General features: G+C 44.5%; 1 protein-coding gene across 3 annotated transcripts in view; it reads right to left on the minus strand.

Moving 5' to 3' along the window:
- Nucleotides 1–17,465, minus strand: part of PARN (poly(A)-specific ribonuclease) — a 134,362-nt gene that overhangs the window by 71,741 nt on the left and 45,156 nt on the right. For all 3 annotated transcript variants that reach the window (XM_084763533.1, XM_084763532.1, XM_084763534.1), the window contains exons 19-21: nucleotides 7,080–7,135; nucleotides 5,702–5,788; nucleotides 1,274–1,348 (exon numbers count right to left, since the gene is read on the minus strand). In XM_084763533.1, coding sequence (XP_084619659.1) covers nucleotides 1,274–1,348; nucleotides 5,702–5,788; nucleotides 7,080–7,135 — 218 coding nt within the window. The remainder of the gene's footprint in view (nucleotides 1–1,273; nucleotides 1,349–5,701; nucleotides 5,789–7,079; nucleotides 7,136–17,465) is intronic.

Raw genomic sequence — 17,465 nt, forward strand, 5'->3', positions numbered from 1 at the left:
ACAAGTTTAATGGCATGGATAAGTCACAGCTGAATAGGACAAGTACAAGAGGACTGGGCCAATGACGGCTTCAGAGATGCCGCCCCACTTCCCTCCGTCAATTTGCTACTTCAAGTTCTCAAGGTATATCTACAACTTATTTTAGAAAAGCGCAGTAAGAAAACTCTTAGAGGCCAATGAGAAAAAAGACCATGTGCCGTGTCTAACACAGGTTCTTAAATTCCTCCTAGTGTAATCCAGTCTGCCTGAGGAACTACGTGACCAGGACACGTGTGCATACTGATGCGCATGCGCTGGAGGCCGCTGAGTGGGTAGCGCACTGCTGCCCTTCCAGGTTACACCCCCAGCACCCACATGGTGCACACGACGTGGACAGCCAGGGCTCACAGAGAAACCCTGTCCCAAAACAAAACAACACGAAAAGCTGCTGCTCTGGGGGATCTAACCCCATGGGATGCAATTTGTAAAAAGTTTACTAATGAAACATTTACTGATAGTAAGTCATTTAAAAATGAAATTAGAACAATTCTTTGGTCATCAGACATGGTGATACACTCCTTTAATCCCAGTACTTGGGAAGCAGAAGCAGGCAGATTACTGTGAGTTCAAGGCCAGCCTGATCTACATAAGACAGTGTCACATTTTGGCATACATATAACTTTGTTATTTGTTATGACAAAAGCAATTTACATATTAATAAGATGAATGTGCTTGTCTAACCGATACAACCCAAAGCTGTGTTAATTAATTTGATGGATGCTGAGGAATGACAGTCGGAAAATATGCCCTCAATGATTCCCATAATTAAACCCTTATGCGTACAGCAGAAAACCCTAAATACATTAACACACGGCCGTCAGAACACATGTTAATCTGGAATCTGAGGTGGTCAGGCAGTTGACAAGGGTGCTGCATCACAGGAGGGTATTACAGTGCAGACACACACTGTGCGCTGAGTGAAGGCTGGAGGGAAGCCATGGGCAACACAGCATGGCACTGCCTCCTGTAGATCATCGCATGCTCAGAAACCTTCCTCTACTGCCAGATTTTCCAACTCCACATTAAGTCACAGTTTAAGTACCTTTAATGAATCAAAAACTCCATCTTCTCTTCTACATGTTATACTTACTATTTTTCCCCTTTTATTCACTGACAAGCTCAAAAATAAACCAAGCAGCAATGCCAGTGAACCAGGGGGCTACCTGAAACCACAGCTTTCTTGAAGGTGACTCCCCACCTCCTAACACACAAAACGGATGTCCAGGGCACTCACCAATCTGTACTTGTTCAGGCTGGCTGAGAGAAACGAAGGCTGACGTGTCATCAATCCAGGAGATCTGAATGTTACCTGTTAACAATGAATTAAAAACAAAGTGAGCCTCTGGGCATTTAGAGAACCACACAACAGATTCAGTCTGGCATATTTCGGTAGTCTAGGGAGATGACGTGCTGGTGTAAGGCTGGAAACCTCAGCACTACCCAGCTTACTAGAAACTTCCAATCCACTACTTTTATCTGTTAAAATTTCAAGAGAGGCTAGAAGATGGTTCAGTGCATAAGAGCACTTGCATGTAAGCATTAGGACCTTAGTTCAAACCCCAGCACCCATGTAAAACAAACAAACAAACCCAGGTCGGTAACTCTAGCACTGGAGGCTGGAAAGAGGAGGCTCTCAGAAGCTCAATGGCCGGGCAGCCTACAACAGCTTCAGGCTCAGTGAGAAATCCTGTCTCAATAAGATGGAGATCTCTTCCTCTGGCCTCTCCAACAGTGTATAAGGTACATGCTTTTGAGTGTGTGTGTGTGTGTGTGTGTGTGTGTGTGTGTGTGTGTCACACACACACACACAGTTTTGGCTGGGGAGATGACTCAGTCAGTAAACTGCTTTCCTTGCAAAGCATAAAGACCTTAGTTTGATCCCAGCTGAGTGTGCCTGCATATGTAGTGCTGGAGAGGTGGAGTTGAGCAAATCCCTAGAATTCTTGGACCAGCCAGCCTAGCAAAAGTGGTGAGGTTTGGGTCCAGTGAGAGACCTTACATTAAGAAAGTAAGGTGGAGAGGGCCAGTGAGCCCTCAGTGAGCGCGTTCACTCAGTGGGTAAATGCACTAGCTGCCAAGGCTGATGACCTGAGTTCAATCCCTGGGACTCACGTGGTAGAAGAGAAGCAACTGTTACAACCTGTCTTTAGCCTTCATATACATGTGATGGCATGTGTTTGGCCACACACATTAAACAAATATATATATATATATATATTTTTTTTTTTTTTAAATAAAAAAATAAGGTAGAGATTGAATTGAGGAGAACATCTGGCATCAATTTCTGGACTTTACACACACACACACACACACACACACACACACACACACACACACAGGAGCGTGTGCGCCTCAAAACAGTGATAATACATTTTAAATGTTAAAAAGAAAAAGAAAGTTAAGGCTGGGCGGTGATGGCACACACCTTTAATCCCAGCACTTGGGAGACAGAGGCAGGCAGATCTCTCTAAATGCGAGGCCAGCCTGGTCTACAAATCGAGTCTAGGACAGCCAAGGCTACACAGAGAAACCCTGTTTTGAAAACAAATAAACAAAACAAAAAGAGGGGGAACCTGACAGACACACATGCATAAGGACCTGTGTTTGTCTCTTGTTCCAAGATGCTTGGTGATGCCTGGGGACCCTGACAGCAAGAAGGTTTTGACTCCAAAGTTCCAGAACTCTAAGCCAAAATTAATCTCTTCCCTAGCACATGCTGGCTGCAGTGGGCTCCCCACGGCAATCGAAACCAGGCTGCTCCAAAGATCCACACTAGGGAATGAAGAGTAGGGAATGTGATACGCAAACACCACAGACTCAGGCCAGGAAAGAGAGCAGAAGACAAGGAAAAGAAGGATGCAGAGACCGCTGTTAAGATGCTCAGTGCAGCCACGCTTGACCACTTCCATTGATCGATACAAGTTGTACTCTGACTTCCACAGGCAAACACACACAAACACACACACTCAAGCACATGCACACATAATTTTAAAAATTAGGGATGTGGAGAGAGAAAACCAGACAGGCTGACAAGGAGAAACACTGAGGCCAACAGTATGTGTGAGCAGGCGGGAAGCCAGGGCAGAGCTTAGGATGCTGCAGACAAGGGAGGAGGAGGACTAGCCATCACTGCTCTTGAACGTACAGGGGACCAAATTTAGCATTGAGTAAACAGCTCTGAAATTTAGGAATAAAAGGAAAATTCATTCTAAGACTTTCAACGGCTAAGAATTTTTTGGGTTTTGTTTTGGTTTGGTTTTGGTTTTGGTTTTTCAAGACAGGGTTTCTCTGTGTAACCTTGGCTGTCCTGGACTCGCTTTGTAGACCAGGCTGACCTTGAACTCACAGCAATCCGCCTGCCTCTGCCTTCCAAGTGCTGGGATTAAAGGCGTGCTCAGCCACATCTGACTTAGGAATTCTTAATAAACATTTCATTTCACTATCAAAGTGAAAAAACAAAAAACAAAGCCTCTCCCTTCCAGCTTTTCAGAGAGACACTACACTGACTTGCCACTGGTAAGCATGGCTCCCTGGCAGCAGGGGTGCGTCTCTGCCCAGAGCGGGCAGCTGCCTCTCTAGATAAACAGTGCTAGTCAGCCTCTGCACAGCAGTTGCTGCTACACTGCTGACACCTGCCAGGGCCAGCTCCTTCCATCCTACTGTCATGCCAAGGCCACAAAGATGTTGCTACCTCTGCTACAATTAATGTTGTTTCTGAGGAGAGAACATTTGCCCAAAGTCACACAATTAATGTTTGTCTACTTACCAAAACTTTATTGTAAAGAATTTAAAAAAAAAAAATCACACACCAAATTTAACCAGATCCCAAGTCCATATCTCTCAATGACCTTTTTTTAGACAGGGTTAGACAGCCCTGGCTGTTCTGAAATTTGTTGAAGGCCAGACCAGGCTGGCCTGGAGCTTGCAGAGATCCTCCTGCCTCTGTCCCCACCCCCGCCCCCCAGCTCAATGAGCTTCTAGACAGAACAGCCATTCTAAAGCCATGGAGCTTTTTCACTCAAGGCTCTCCACTTCTACCTTTAGATATACTTGTGTGTACTTATCCACCACCAAAAAGATGAAAAGTACGGCACAGAGGCGTCTTATGTAACTAACTGAAAAAAAAAAGAACAAAAACCCTACTTGAGGCATTTTCCTTACTTTAGTGCTTAAAGCCTGACTACGCAGGCTCAGAACTTAACAGATGAGAACAGCAGGCACTGCCACAGGGGAGCCTGAGAGTCACGGCCTTCCTCTATCTGCAGCTAAATTAAAAGGAAGGATAGGTTTCACAGGGCAGAGACCATCTGTGACACGGCTTTCTAGAAATACACCTGCTTTCACATAAAGTACTCAAGGTTTGTTTTAAGTTAAGAGGTAATGTGTGCTCATTTTTGAAAAGACAGAAGAGTTAGAAAACAAAAGGACCATCTGTAAAAACTCAGTGGCATGACTAGAGAGATGGCTCTGTGGTTAAGAGCACTGACCGCTCTTTTAAAGGACCTGAGTTCAAATCCACACATGAAGGCTCACAACTACCTGTAACCGCAGTATCAGGGGATCTGATACCCTCTTCTGACCTCCGGGGCACTGCACACACATGGTGCTAATACCGAAATGCAGGCAAAACAACTATATAGCTTTTAAAAAATTAATCATAATAAAATGCCCAGTGGTAAATGCATCTTCCTTCACATCCATCTGATTTCTCTGTGTGGTGGTCCTGGGCTCTATAAGAAAGCAGGCTGAGCAAGCCATGCTGAGCAAGCCAGTAAGCAGAACTCCTCCACGCCCTCTACACCAGCTCCTGACTCCCAGAGTCCGGCCCTGTGTAAGTTCCTGTCCTGACTTCTTTCAATGAAGGACTACAATATAGAAGTGTAAGGCAAATAAACCGTTTGCTCCCCAACTTGCTTTTAGGTCATGGCGTTCCATTGCAGCAATAGAAACCATAAGACCATATAACATTATGTGTCTTACAGGAGCCGTAGCAGGCAGGTGAGGGTCACAGGACAGCTCTGTGGAAATGGTTCTCTCCTTCACTTTTACATGGGTTCCGGGGATTGAGCTCAGATCACCAGGCTTGCACGGCAAACACTGAGCCATCTCATCAGCCTATGAGTATTTTCTTAAATGCCTACATAGTAAATCTTTTGAGGATATGCAAGAATTTACTAAGCATCCTTACTACTGGCAGTTTGCCACTTATTTAAGAATTTCCAAAGAGAACAAACAACTTCAATACTTCATTTGTTAAAATAACAAGCCCTATGCAGAGGGCTAACCCTGACCTATGACCTGATGAGAAGGAGAGGAAAAGCCTACCTTACACATATCTGGAGTGTTCAAGCATCTGTGTTTGTTGCTTTTGTTATTAATCTCAAGCAGAGACTGCTTGTCAGTATAAAACAGACGTTCTCTCTGACTTTATTCTTAAAAATGACTTGGCCCTGGCCTAGGTGTGTTTGCCCTGGTCATCAGTACGGGCAGCCATAGGGCTAGTTTCTTGCCTCCATGGACTTTGTCATCAAGGGGTATAGCATGCGTCTCAGACACATTAGAACAGACATTAACTGGTGCATGGACTTTAAAATCTCAGACCACCTATTCTCCAAGAAAAAGCAAAGCCTTGCAACAGCCATCCCAAGTTCTCTGTACTCACCGAAGGCGCTGAAGAGCTGGTAGAGGTCACTGGTTTTCCACTCTTTGGGGAAGGTCACATGGAGCACGTGATCGCGTTTAGGCTGCACTACAGGACAAAAAGGAACAAAGGGCAACAGGTGAAACGTAATCAAAGTACCAGGCAGGGAAGCAGCTGGGTTAGCGAGGCGCTTGCCACACAGGCACAAAAACCCGAGTTTGATCCTCGGAGCCCCATAGGCAGGTAGAGGAATGTGCTCCCAGTGCCAGTGCCGGGGAGCAGGAAACAAGAGGAGTCCTCCCTGGAACTCTCCAGCCAAACAGTCTAGCCCAGTCAGTGAGCTCCAGGGAGACAGTCTCACAGAACAGGTGGGCAGCTCCTGAGGAACAACCAAGGCCGACTGCTGGCAAAGGACCAAGGCAAACCAGGATTTTTTATTGCCTCAGCACAGAGAGTGTTAGGATTCTGAGTGTGCACCATCACACCTGTCAAGCACAGACTCGCTAGTTAAACTAGCCCACACTGCCTTGAGGACTCATCACAGATGTTTCACAGTTACCGAACAACTCCTAACAGGATCGTAGAATTCTTAACACTATGTAGAAGGGGCTGAGACAGGGACACGGTATCCCACCACTGCCCCCTGCTGGATCCCAGGTGTGCATGCCACACCCAGGCAGGCGCAGGTTGTTCTTAAGTGGTAGGTAATCCACAACAATTTGAATAATAGCAATTTTTTAAAAAATCAACTTGCTGGGGCTGGAGAGATGGATCAGCAGTGAAGAGCACTGTCTGTTCTACCAGAGGTCCTGAGTTCAATTTCCAGCAACCACATGGTAGCTCACAACCATCTGTACCCAGATAGAGCACTCATATATAAAATAAATAAAATCTTTTTTTTTAAATCAACTTGCTAAATTTATATATATATATATATATACACATAAGTAACTAAAAAATAAAGAATTTAGCCGGGCGTGGTGGCGCACGCCTTTAATCCCAGCACTCGGGAGGCAGAGGCAGGTGGATTGCTGTGAGTTCAAGGCCAGCCTGGTCTACAAAGTGAGTCTAGGATAGTCAAGGCTACACAGAAAGACCGTGTCTCGAAAAACCAAAAAAAAAAAAAAAAGAATTCAACAAATTATGATGTAGATAGTATATCTTAACATTTATTATAAATAAGTATTAGAAATTATTCAACTTTAGGGAGAATGAAACTATGAATAATTAATGAACACAAGGGTCTCTTGAACTTTTAAGTATACAATCCCTGCTGATGACAAAATACTGCCCATTTTTAAGTTAAAAAGGTCTTTTGTCAGCACTCTTTTTTCTGCTTTCCCTTTCAGACCACACTCTGACTACTACAGATACAATGAGAAAATCAAAATATACTTACAATCTGGCCCTTCCAAGTTTAAGTAGGGAATATCCATGACCCTCATAAGAAATAACCTACCAAAAGAAAACAAACACACAGGTAACAAACTAATTTTTTTAAAGCATCTATTAAAATTTTAGTAAAGCTACTTGTTACTCTGGTGGTTCAATGAAAATGGCGTCTACCGGCTCATATGTTTACATACCTGGTCCTCATGAATTCTAACCCTGAAACCATTTGCCCAATTAAATACTTTCTTCTATAAGTTTCCCAGGTCACGGTTTTTATCACAGCAATGGAAAAGAAACAAATACACACACACATTGTTCTATTTCGTTAAAAAAAAAAATTCTCATTTTTTTTCCTCTTTAGCTAAATATTAATTATAAAGATAAAAACACAAATTGTGGTATCTCCAACACCTACAAAAGTTCCTGGAACTCAGTAGTTTCTCAGCAAATACCAACTAGATTAATGAAATTGTTAATGAAAAATTAAAAGAACGCTGTCTTACTAATTAGTCCAGAGAAACAACAAGGAAACAAGGACTAACTCTTTACCAACATATGAAAAAGTTCCTAGACAGTCATACTGTAAGGGAAGAATCATATCCATTTCTCATTATTTTTAATTTTTAAATAAAATACAAAGTTACTGGGTGTAGGGCAAACCCCAGAGACTGAAATAACTGATTGTATCAAACGCTCACTTTACTATTGTCATGTAGAACAAATCTGTAGCACAAAACAAAACGATTCTTGATAAGAATATTTGCTGTACAAGCGTGAGGACCCAAGTGTGCAAGCGTGAGGACCCAAGTGTGCAAGCGTGAGGACCCAAGTGTGCAAGCATGAGGACCCAAGTGTAAATCCCCAGCACCTATGGATTCCGCCAGGCGTGACCACACACCTCTCACACGAGCACTAGGGGGGCAGAGGGGCACTGAGGCTTGCTGGCTGCCAGCAAGAGGGGGCCCAACGGACACTGATGAAGGAGGATATCCAATGGGCTCCTCTGGCCTCCACATGTACACAGGCACACTCACTCAGCTGGCCACACACCCCAAACCCCATCACACGTGTGCACAGACCATACACACACATGTGTACAGACCATACACACACATGGCCGTCACGCGGATATAAAGCACAACAAGCTTGGAAGAAGAGTTTCTGAAATGGATACAAAGGCAAACTTTAAAAACAGTACTTGTTAATTACATCTGTCCGCCACGTCCTTTCGTTTTCTTTCATTAGCCAGAGTATGAACAAAATCAGGCTTTCTGCTGGGTCTACCATGATACTAATGAGCTCTACTTGGATAACAATATATTGTGTGCGTCTGTTAAAGGAACCATTATACAGCAAATTAAAAGGGCAATCTAAGTGCCCAACAAGCAATTAGTTTGGCTTCAGTGACCTGCAATCAGGGCGCATGATTGCCAGGCATTCGGAGCCAAGCAGGGTATGAGTGGCTCACAGATGAACATCAGCAGAACAGCTCTGTTGTTACTGTCAGAAAAAATAAACCCAGTGGTCCTGGGTTGACAACCGCAGGGGCCTCCAATATAATAAACCAAACCTACAGCTAAGAAACCAAACTGGTTGTTAGCTCACCCGTACAGGCTACAGCCCACTACTCTGCTTCTATGATGTAAGTCAGGCAAAGCAATCGGTGTCTCCTACGGTGTCAGGGTGGTGCGACACAAGCATGCAGCCCAGCAGAGCTCAGCCATCACCGTTCCCACACCCAGCCTGGCCCGCTGCACAAGAGTCAAGGCAGGAAGCTTTGCACGTTGTACAATTCCCAGCTCCTCTTTTAGTAGACTTAGTTTCCCCAATTCTGGAAGTCAAATTAAAATTACAAAAAAAATAATCACATCAGACCAACAAGATGGCTCCAGAAGAAAAGGTGTTTGGCCTGAGTCTGATTCTCCAAACCCACGTAAGGGCAGAAGGAGAGAAATGATGCCACAAAGATGATCGTCACAAACATGCTGTGGCAAACACACTCACATACACATCATGGACACATGTACAATGATAATGATAAATTTCTGAAAAGTTACAGATTAGGGCTGGAGAGCAGCTCAGATATTAAGAGTACCGGCTGCTTTTAGAGGGCCTGGGTTAGATTCCCAGTAACCACATGGTGGCTCACACTGTTGGGAGCTCCAGTGCCAGGGAATCTGATGCCTTCCTTTGAACTCACATAACCACGCACACGCATGGCACACATATAGAAACACAGGCAACACTACTGTACCATAAATTAAAAGTTTAAAATTCCCGGGTTGTGGGGGTGGGAAGAAGACTTTAAATATATATATATATATCTCAAAGCTGGAGAGATAGACGATGGCTCTGTGGTTAAGGGTGCTTGCTGCTCTTGTAGAAAATCCTGGTCCAGTTCCCAGAACCCATACGGCAGCTAACAGGCATCTGTAACTCTAGGTCCAGGGGATTAAATGTCATCTTCTGGCTTCTGAGAGCACCAGGCATGCTTATGATGAGACATACATGCAAGCAAAACATGCATACACATAAAATAAATCTAAAATGTTTTTATTAAATATCACTTCTTATCCTTTTGCTCAGATCAAGTATTAAAGTTAATGAGTGGCAGGATACTAGATTGTAGATCACTTGCCTAATATTGTACAATCCTGAGTTTGATCTCTAACACCAAAGAATGTACATACAGGTAATAAAAAAATTATGGTTTTTTTTTTTCCGAAACAGGGTTTCTCTGTGTAGCTTTGGCTGTCCTGGACTCACATTGTAGATCAGGTTGGCCTCGAACTCACAGAGATATGCCTGCTTCTACCTCCCAGAGGTGCTGGGATTACAGGAGTGTACCACCAAGCCCAGCTAATTTAAAATTTTGTCTCAAATTCAAGAATAAAAGTTGAACTGAGGGTGGTAGCCCACAACTATAATCTGAACACTCATGAGACAAAGGCAGGTTGATATATGTAAGTTCAAGGCTAGACTGGTCTACATAGGAAATTTCAGGCCTGCCAGGGCTACATTGTGAGACCCTCAGACCCTGAGGCTCTGTCTCAAAAAAAGAAAAGAAAAAGGAAAGCTGAATCAGTAAGATGTTCAATGTGATACTGTAAGTAGAGGAGTAATCAAAGTTAGCTGGCTGCTGGGAGAGTAGAGGTGTCAACAGTCTTTGCTGTTGTTGGGTTTTCCCCCCTCTGAGACAAGGTCTCACTATGTAGCCTTGGCTGGCCTAGAACTCACTAAGTAGACCAGACTGGCCTCAAACTCACAGAGATCCCCCTGTCTCTGCCTCCTGAAAGCGGAGACAAACCACCACTGACTGCTGGTTTCAACATGCTTAACCCAGCTATGAACTAGAATACCAACTAGCCAGGCAAGACACGGCCATCAATGCAATAGTATAACAAAACAATCTGATTGGACATGGGGCCTGCTTCACAAGAAGGCATCCATGCTTAGTACAGTAAACCTGGGCAAAAATCTATGAGAGAGGAAGGAGGTCTTGAGCCCTAGTATTTATGCTTAACTTAACTGGAAAACATCAAACTACCTTTTAAATACATGCTTATACCCATACTCAAAGGCTACTCTTTCCACTGTCTAGAGTACACAACAATTAAAGAATTAAAAGGCAGGAAAAAAGTATCGATAGAAATCTTGGGAAGGTCCAATGGAGCTATCATAACACATGGGAAATCAAGGTTCGTTCTTGAGGTTCTTCATCTTACTCATAAAATAACTTAAGATGCATTTTATGAGCTGGGTGGTGGTGCACGCCTTTAATTCCAGCATTCAGGAGGCAGAGGCAGGCAGATCTCTGTGAGTTCGAAGCCAGCCTGGTCTACAAAGTGAGTCCAGGACAGCCAAGGCTACACAGAGAAACCCTGTCTCGAAAAACCAAAAAATAAATAAATAAAAATAAAAAATAAAATAAAATAACTTAAGAAAGGACACGAAGGGAAGCTCAAGATCAGAGAACAGACTCACACAGAATACTGAAGACAAGTTATTACAGTTTAAGAAGACTCCACAGCAAGCAAGCGCTAAATCTTGCAGCTGCCAGGAAAGGAAGTAGAGAAATAAAGGCGAGAAGGAACAAAAGTCATGTGTCTGGGACACCGCAACGGGAGGTCAGCCACCTGGCAGCAGGCAGCACATGGCAGGGAAGAGCTTTAGAAAGAGCAAGGAGGCCCAAAGCATTAGTTAAAGTTTAAAAGCATACTTGGGCTCTGGCCAGCATCCGAAAGAAAAAGAAAAGAAGAAAAGAAACAGTTAAGCCTTTCTAAGGAATAGCTGGCAGACCCAGCCAAGCATCCAGGCAGCTCACGAGGAGTATACTAGGGAGCAGAAATTCTGGAAAGAAAAAGTACATTATCTTGAAGTGACCCTGCCTTCCTAGGCATGGCCCCTCCCCAGCCTGTCCATCTGGAGTAACCCTCAGTGTCACAGACACACACCTGGAGACGACGTCACTCTCTACACTACCATCTCTTTATCGTAAACAGGTAAAAACAGAGACTCATTATTGCAGGTGATTCTAAGAGTAAAGGACACTGAGTGGTCGGGCCTAAACAAGGCATTTGTGCCAACCTGTTAAGGCCCAGGGAACATTTCAGAAGAGGGGCTGGAAAGAATGTAGAAGCCAAAAGACAGGAAGAAGGGCTGCAGACCCCTGTCTCCTAGACAGGACATGGCATGACCATCATGACCTCACAGTAGCTATCTCTACTGACACTGGGCCCATACGTCTTACATTCGGCTGTGGCTGGGAACAGGCACAGAAGGCCTACCACTTACAGCCAAACTACCAGCAATGCAAGGAGGAAGCAGAAATCCCACTAGGCTTTAGTGGGTAGATAGCTCTAAACCCAAGGCCACTGAGACAGCCCTAATTAAACTTTGTACAGCACAAAACAAAAAGTCATGGACACGAGAAGGAAACTGTAAGAAAGAAGAGCTGGCCAGAAGAGGGAAGGAGACAAGGAAGAGTGCAGGGAAGAGCAGAAGGAAGAACGCTAACGCTAACCTAATTTACAAACATGTACAAAACTGTCAAGGAGTAAAATTTACTAATAAAAAAAAATAAGGAAATGTTCATCCTCAGGTAAAACATCCAAATCTCTTCTGAAAACACTGAGTTAGTCTTGACCTATCAGATTTCTTTCCCACTACTTTAAGAGAGGCCATTTTCAAATGCATCACTGAAAGCATTTCTCACCTTTCCCACTGCCTCCATCTTCACATCTGGGCTGCAAAGAACTGAGCAGTCCCCACAGCAGGAAGAACACAGAAACCAGATCTGGGGCTGGAGAGATGGCTCAGAGGTTAAGAGCACTGGCTACTCTTCCAAAGGTCCTGAGTTCAATTCCCAGCGACCACATGGTGGCTCACAGCCATCTATAATGAGGTCTGGTGTCTTCTTCTGGTGTGCAAGTGTACATGTAGGCAAAGCACTGAATACATAATGAATAAATCTTGAAAGAAAGAAAGAATGAAAGAAAGAAAGAAAGAAAGAAAGAAAGAAAAAACCAGATCTGTGTGTGACTGGCACAGGGGTTCTAGAAAGAGCCTCACAACTGTGAGAAGGACCCTAATACTGTAGCTGAGTGGCCGCAGAGCTAAACCAAAGTCAACTTTCTAGCAGCACCCACCCCCCTACACCTCCTTATACCACCGTGTGCAACTGCTAGCACCCCTGCACTTCTGGAGAATTAAATACTCAGTACGTGAGTTGGCCACATATTAAGCTTTAGTCACTACAGTCACACTGAAGAACACCTCTAATTCACATAACATGTCAAAATTCTCCACCCAACAAATGTCAGGCATGGATTCCTTTCCATCTCCCAATACCAGGGAGGGCACTGAAGTCAAAGATTACTCTCTGATGACACAATAGCTTACCCTGAACTGTGACTTATCTGAATCATTCCCAACCTGTCCAGAAAAAGATTACAAAATAATGCCAGTATTATGCATTATGCACTATAGGCAACAATGTGGAAAGAACCACAAGGTAAATGGGTAAAGACTTTGCTGACAAGCCTGCAGCACCGAGTTCATTCCTTGGGACTCACACAGGGGAAGGCAAGAGCAGACTCCAGCAAGATGTCTCTGACCTCCACATACAGTCTGTGGCATTTCTGCTGGAGTCTGGAGAGTTGAAAACTTAGATAAGACTAACAAGACCCAGCGGGGGATAGGTAGGCTTAGACCCAGTTGGCACGGAAAGAGATGATAACTGCAAAAGTCTGCATTAGCCAACTGAAAGGAAAGATTGGTTCTGATTAGACATGAAAGAACACAATTCTCTGTTTTCTGCTCTAAGGAGGAGACTTTCCAGTATGGCAACTGGCAGAAGGCACAGGGAGAAGGTGAGCAAGACACACTGGAAATGAGTGAACAGTAGCTAGGGTGAAGAGACAATGGATCAGTGCTTAAGAGCACTTGCTGCTCTTGCAGAGGATGAAGGTTGGGTTCCCACACCCACACTGGGTCGCTTACAACCACCACCACTGACTCCAGCTGCAGCATCCCACACCCTCTTCTAGTCTCTGTAAGTACGTCCACCCACCCCATCTCTCCCTCTCTCTCTCTCTCCCTCTCTCTCTCTCTCATACACACACACACACACACACACACACACACACACACACTCACTCACTCACTCCAGTTGGCAAACAGGGCAGAGTGCCAAGACTCTTTGTTTGGGAAGCCAAGGCAAAATAACTGCTAGAAGCTGGGCATGGTGGTGCACACCTGTAATCCCAGCACTCGGGAGGCAGAGGCAGGCGGATCGCTGTGAGCCGAGGCTAGCCTGCTCTACAAAGCGAGTCCAGAACAGCCAAGATAACACAAAGAAACTGTGTCTTGAAAAAAACTAAAAAATTAAATTTAAAAAAAAAATTGCTAAAAGCCAGGGATTTGAGTCTAGCTTGGGCAGCACAGTTTCTTTCTTTAAAAAGCAAAACAGAAACCTACTTCTGCTCAGCTCTGGAAGAAAAACATGGTGCAGTAGTAGATGCTGACAAGACACTTAGATCCTCTGCTGCTGGGCCATCTTGGCAGCGTGTGTTTAGCTTGTGACCTTACACAGTAGTATAATCAGTGGAAACATGCTGTGGTGGTTTGAATAGGCTTGTGACTCTCCCCCAATCCCTCATGTGTGTGAATGCTTGGCCTACAGGGCGTGGCACTATTCGGAGGGGTGACCTTGTTGGAACAGATGTATCCTTGATAGAGGAAGTGTGTCACTGTGGAGATTTGGGTGGGCTTTGAGGTTTTGGATGCTCCAACTCCACCCAGTGTAGAATGGAGTCTCCTGCTGCCTGCAAATCAAGATGTAGAACTCTAAGCAAATTCTCCAGCACCGTGCCGACCAGGATGCTTCCTATGTGATGATAATGACAATGGACTAGACCTCTGAAACTGTAAGCCATTTGTAAGAGTTGTCTTGATCATGATTTCTCTTCCCAGAAATAAAGCCCTAACTAAGACAACTGGGAAATGTTGATCTCAATCAGTAAATGTAAAAGCACTAAAAACAGAAGTATTGGAAATTCAGTAAAGTAACGGTGGTTTTTATTTTGGGCTGAGAAACTGTTTGTTTTCTGAGACAGAGTTTCTCTGTATAGCCCTAGCTGTCTTGTCTACAGACCAGGCTGGCCTTGAACTCACAGAGATCCACCTGCCTCTGCCTCCCAAAGTGCTGCAATTACAGGTGTTCACTACCATGTGCCCAGAGAGGTAAATTTTCAATCTAAATAGAGCATCGCCGATATTTATTCAGAAGTCAATGCATACCTTCCTTAAACAGAACTGACAAAAGTTTAGATTTATAAAAAAAAGAATTAAAGAACAGCTCATTAGAACAGACTCCATCTAATGAACCATATCAAATCACAGCAAATGAAAACATTAAAGTAAGCAGTATAGAAAAGCACAGTCTGCAAAGCCTGTGCATCACTGTCATGTCAGAGGAAGCTGGTCCCCATGCTGCCTGATACTCAAAGACAACATCTTTCTGAACCAATACTCAGGCCAAAAGCTGGAAGAAACAGAAATCTCCCGGAGACACAACCCTCTCAATCTTTTTTGTTCAGATCCTGTACTATGGAGAAAGCCAAGGCCAAGGGCAGACCCACACTGTCCCTGACTCGGCTGCCCTGGGACAAATGTCTCAGCTTTTTTTTTTTTTTTGAGATTTATTTATTAATACATATACAGTTCTCTACCTGCAGGCCAGAAGAAGGAATTAAATCACATTATAGATGGTTGTGAGGTACCATGTGGTTGCTGGGAAGTGAACTCAGGACCTCTGGAAGAGCAGGCAGCCATCTCTCCAGCCCCTGTCTCAGCTTTAAAATGCAGATATTATCAGCCACCTGTAAGAGCTACTGTCACAGGGCAGTTTAGGTGACATTCTAAATGGGAGAGGTGTTCAATGGATATGCTGTCCCCTAGCTGGGTTACATTACTCTTTTGTTTTCTCGTGTGTGTGTGTGTGTGTGTGTGTGTGTGTGTGTGTGTGTGTATGTGTATGTGTATGTGTGTTCACACATACATGTGGAGGTCCAAGGTTGACATCAGTATCTTCCTGGATTACTTTCCACATTATTCATTGAGGCAGGGTCTATTGTTGAGCCTGGACCTCACCCTTTTAGCTAGCCGGCTTACTCTAGGGTAAGGCTCTCATGCTGTGCCCTTTAATACAGTTCCTCATGCTGTGGTGACCCCCAAACATAACACTTTTTTTTTTTTTTTTTTTTTTTGGTTTTTTGAGACAGGGTTTCTCTGTGTAGCCTTGGCTGTCCTGGACTCACTTTGTAGACCAGGCTGGCCTCGAACTCACAGCAATCCGCCTGCTTCTGCCTCTCGAGTGCTGGGATTAAAGGCGTGCGCCACCACACCCGGTCTCATAACACTATTTTTGCTGCTACTTCATAACTGTAAGTTTGCTACCGAGTGGTGTCTCACTTCCTAAGACCACCAGAAATAGTGTTTCTGACTGCTGCAACCCACAGATTGAGAACCTGCCTGGGGATGCATTCCCAGCTGTCTCCTGAGCACTGGCCCACAGCTGGACCACCAAGCCCAGCCATCGTCCATGTGGCCTCTGGCCTAAGGCTTTACCCTCCTTGTCCCTTGTCCCGTCTCCTTGTCCCTCAGCTACATTTCTTAGAAAACAGGGCTCACTTGTCAAGCAGCTGAAAACTACATAGTCTTGAAAATAACTATTGACCTCCTGTTCTAAGCTGGGACTAAGGAAAGAACACATACGTAAGTTTCTGCTCCCTGTGGTGGTGCACACCTCGAATCTCAGCACCTAAGGGGCAGCAGCAGGCACATCTCCAAGAGTTAGAGGCCAGGCCTACAGAGAACACCAGGCCAGTTAGGGATAACAGTGAGACCCAGGCTGCTAATAATAGTAACAACAACAACAAAACAATTCTGACTTCACTACTAGTGGGACAAAAAATGGTAGCCTCCAAAAAGGGGCCGCCATTAATCCCCAGGGCTTGTAAAAAAACACTTTATTGGGGGGGGGGGGGAAGGTCTTAGTAACTGTTATAAAGAACCTTGAAGCAAGAATATCCTGGACTATCCACATGGGCCCTAATACCTGCCAGGAGGAGACAGGATGCCTTGGTAATATTCTGCGGCTTTGGAGGCAGAGGTCAGAGTAATGAGACATGAGTCTGGGAAGACCCAACAGTGCTGGTGACCATCAGCAGCTGGAGGAGGTCTCGAAGGGAGCACAGCCTTCCTGATGTCCTAATCTGGAACTTGGGCCTTCTAACTGTGAGCATTTAAGTCTCTGCTGTTCTAGGTACCAAGCTTGCAGTACTTTGTAACCTCCACACAATACACTAATATAATCCCCACTGTGGAGAGGACAAGCTGCTCCAATAAGCATCCGGGAGTAGCTACGTTTCTTTCTACCCTAACATTACCTTCTTATTGAAATGTTAAGTGAAGCCAGGGGGAAATGTGCTTTAAAGCAGCCAAAGCAAATATAAGACCAGCTCAGCCCAAAGCAAAACCCTGCCGAATGCCAGCTTACCCAGTGGAGCATGCTAGGGGCACCTCCTAATGTTTTCTTGAGTGCCTAAATCAATCAATCTCAATCCCCCCCCCTCAGTCTCTGTCTCTCTCCTAATATCTTTCTGCCTCTCTCTCTGTGTGTGTGTCTCTCTCTCTGTGTCTCTGTCTGTGTCTCTCTGTCTCTCTCCCGTGTGTGTGTGTGTGTGTGTGTGTGTGTGTGTGTCTTTCTGTCTGTCTGTCTTAGGGTCTTCCTCAAGCACTTTCCACCTCATTTTTTTTTTTTTTTTTTTTTTTTTTTTTTTTTGGTTTTTCGAGACAGGGTTTCTCTGTGTAGCCTTGACTGTCTTGGACT

The sequence above is a fragment of the Acomys minous genome, assembly GCF_964271855.1.
Source record: "Acomys minous genome assembly, chromosome: 16".
Lineage (NCBI taxonomy): Eukaryota > Metazoa > Chordata > Mammalia > Rodentia > Muridae > Acomys > Acomys minous.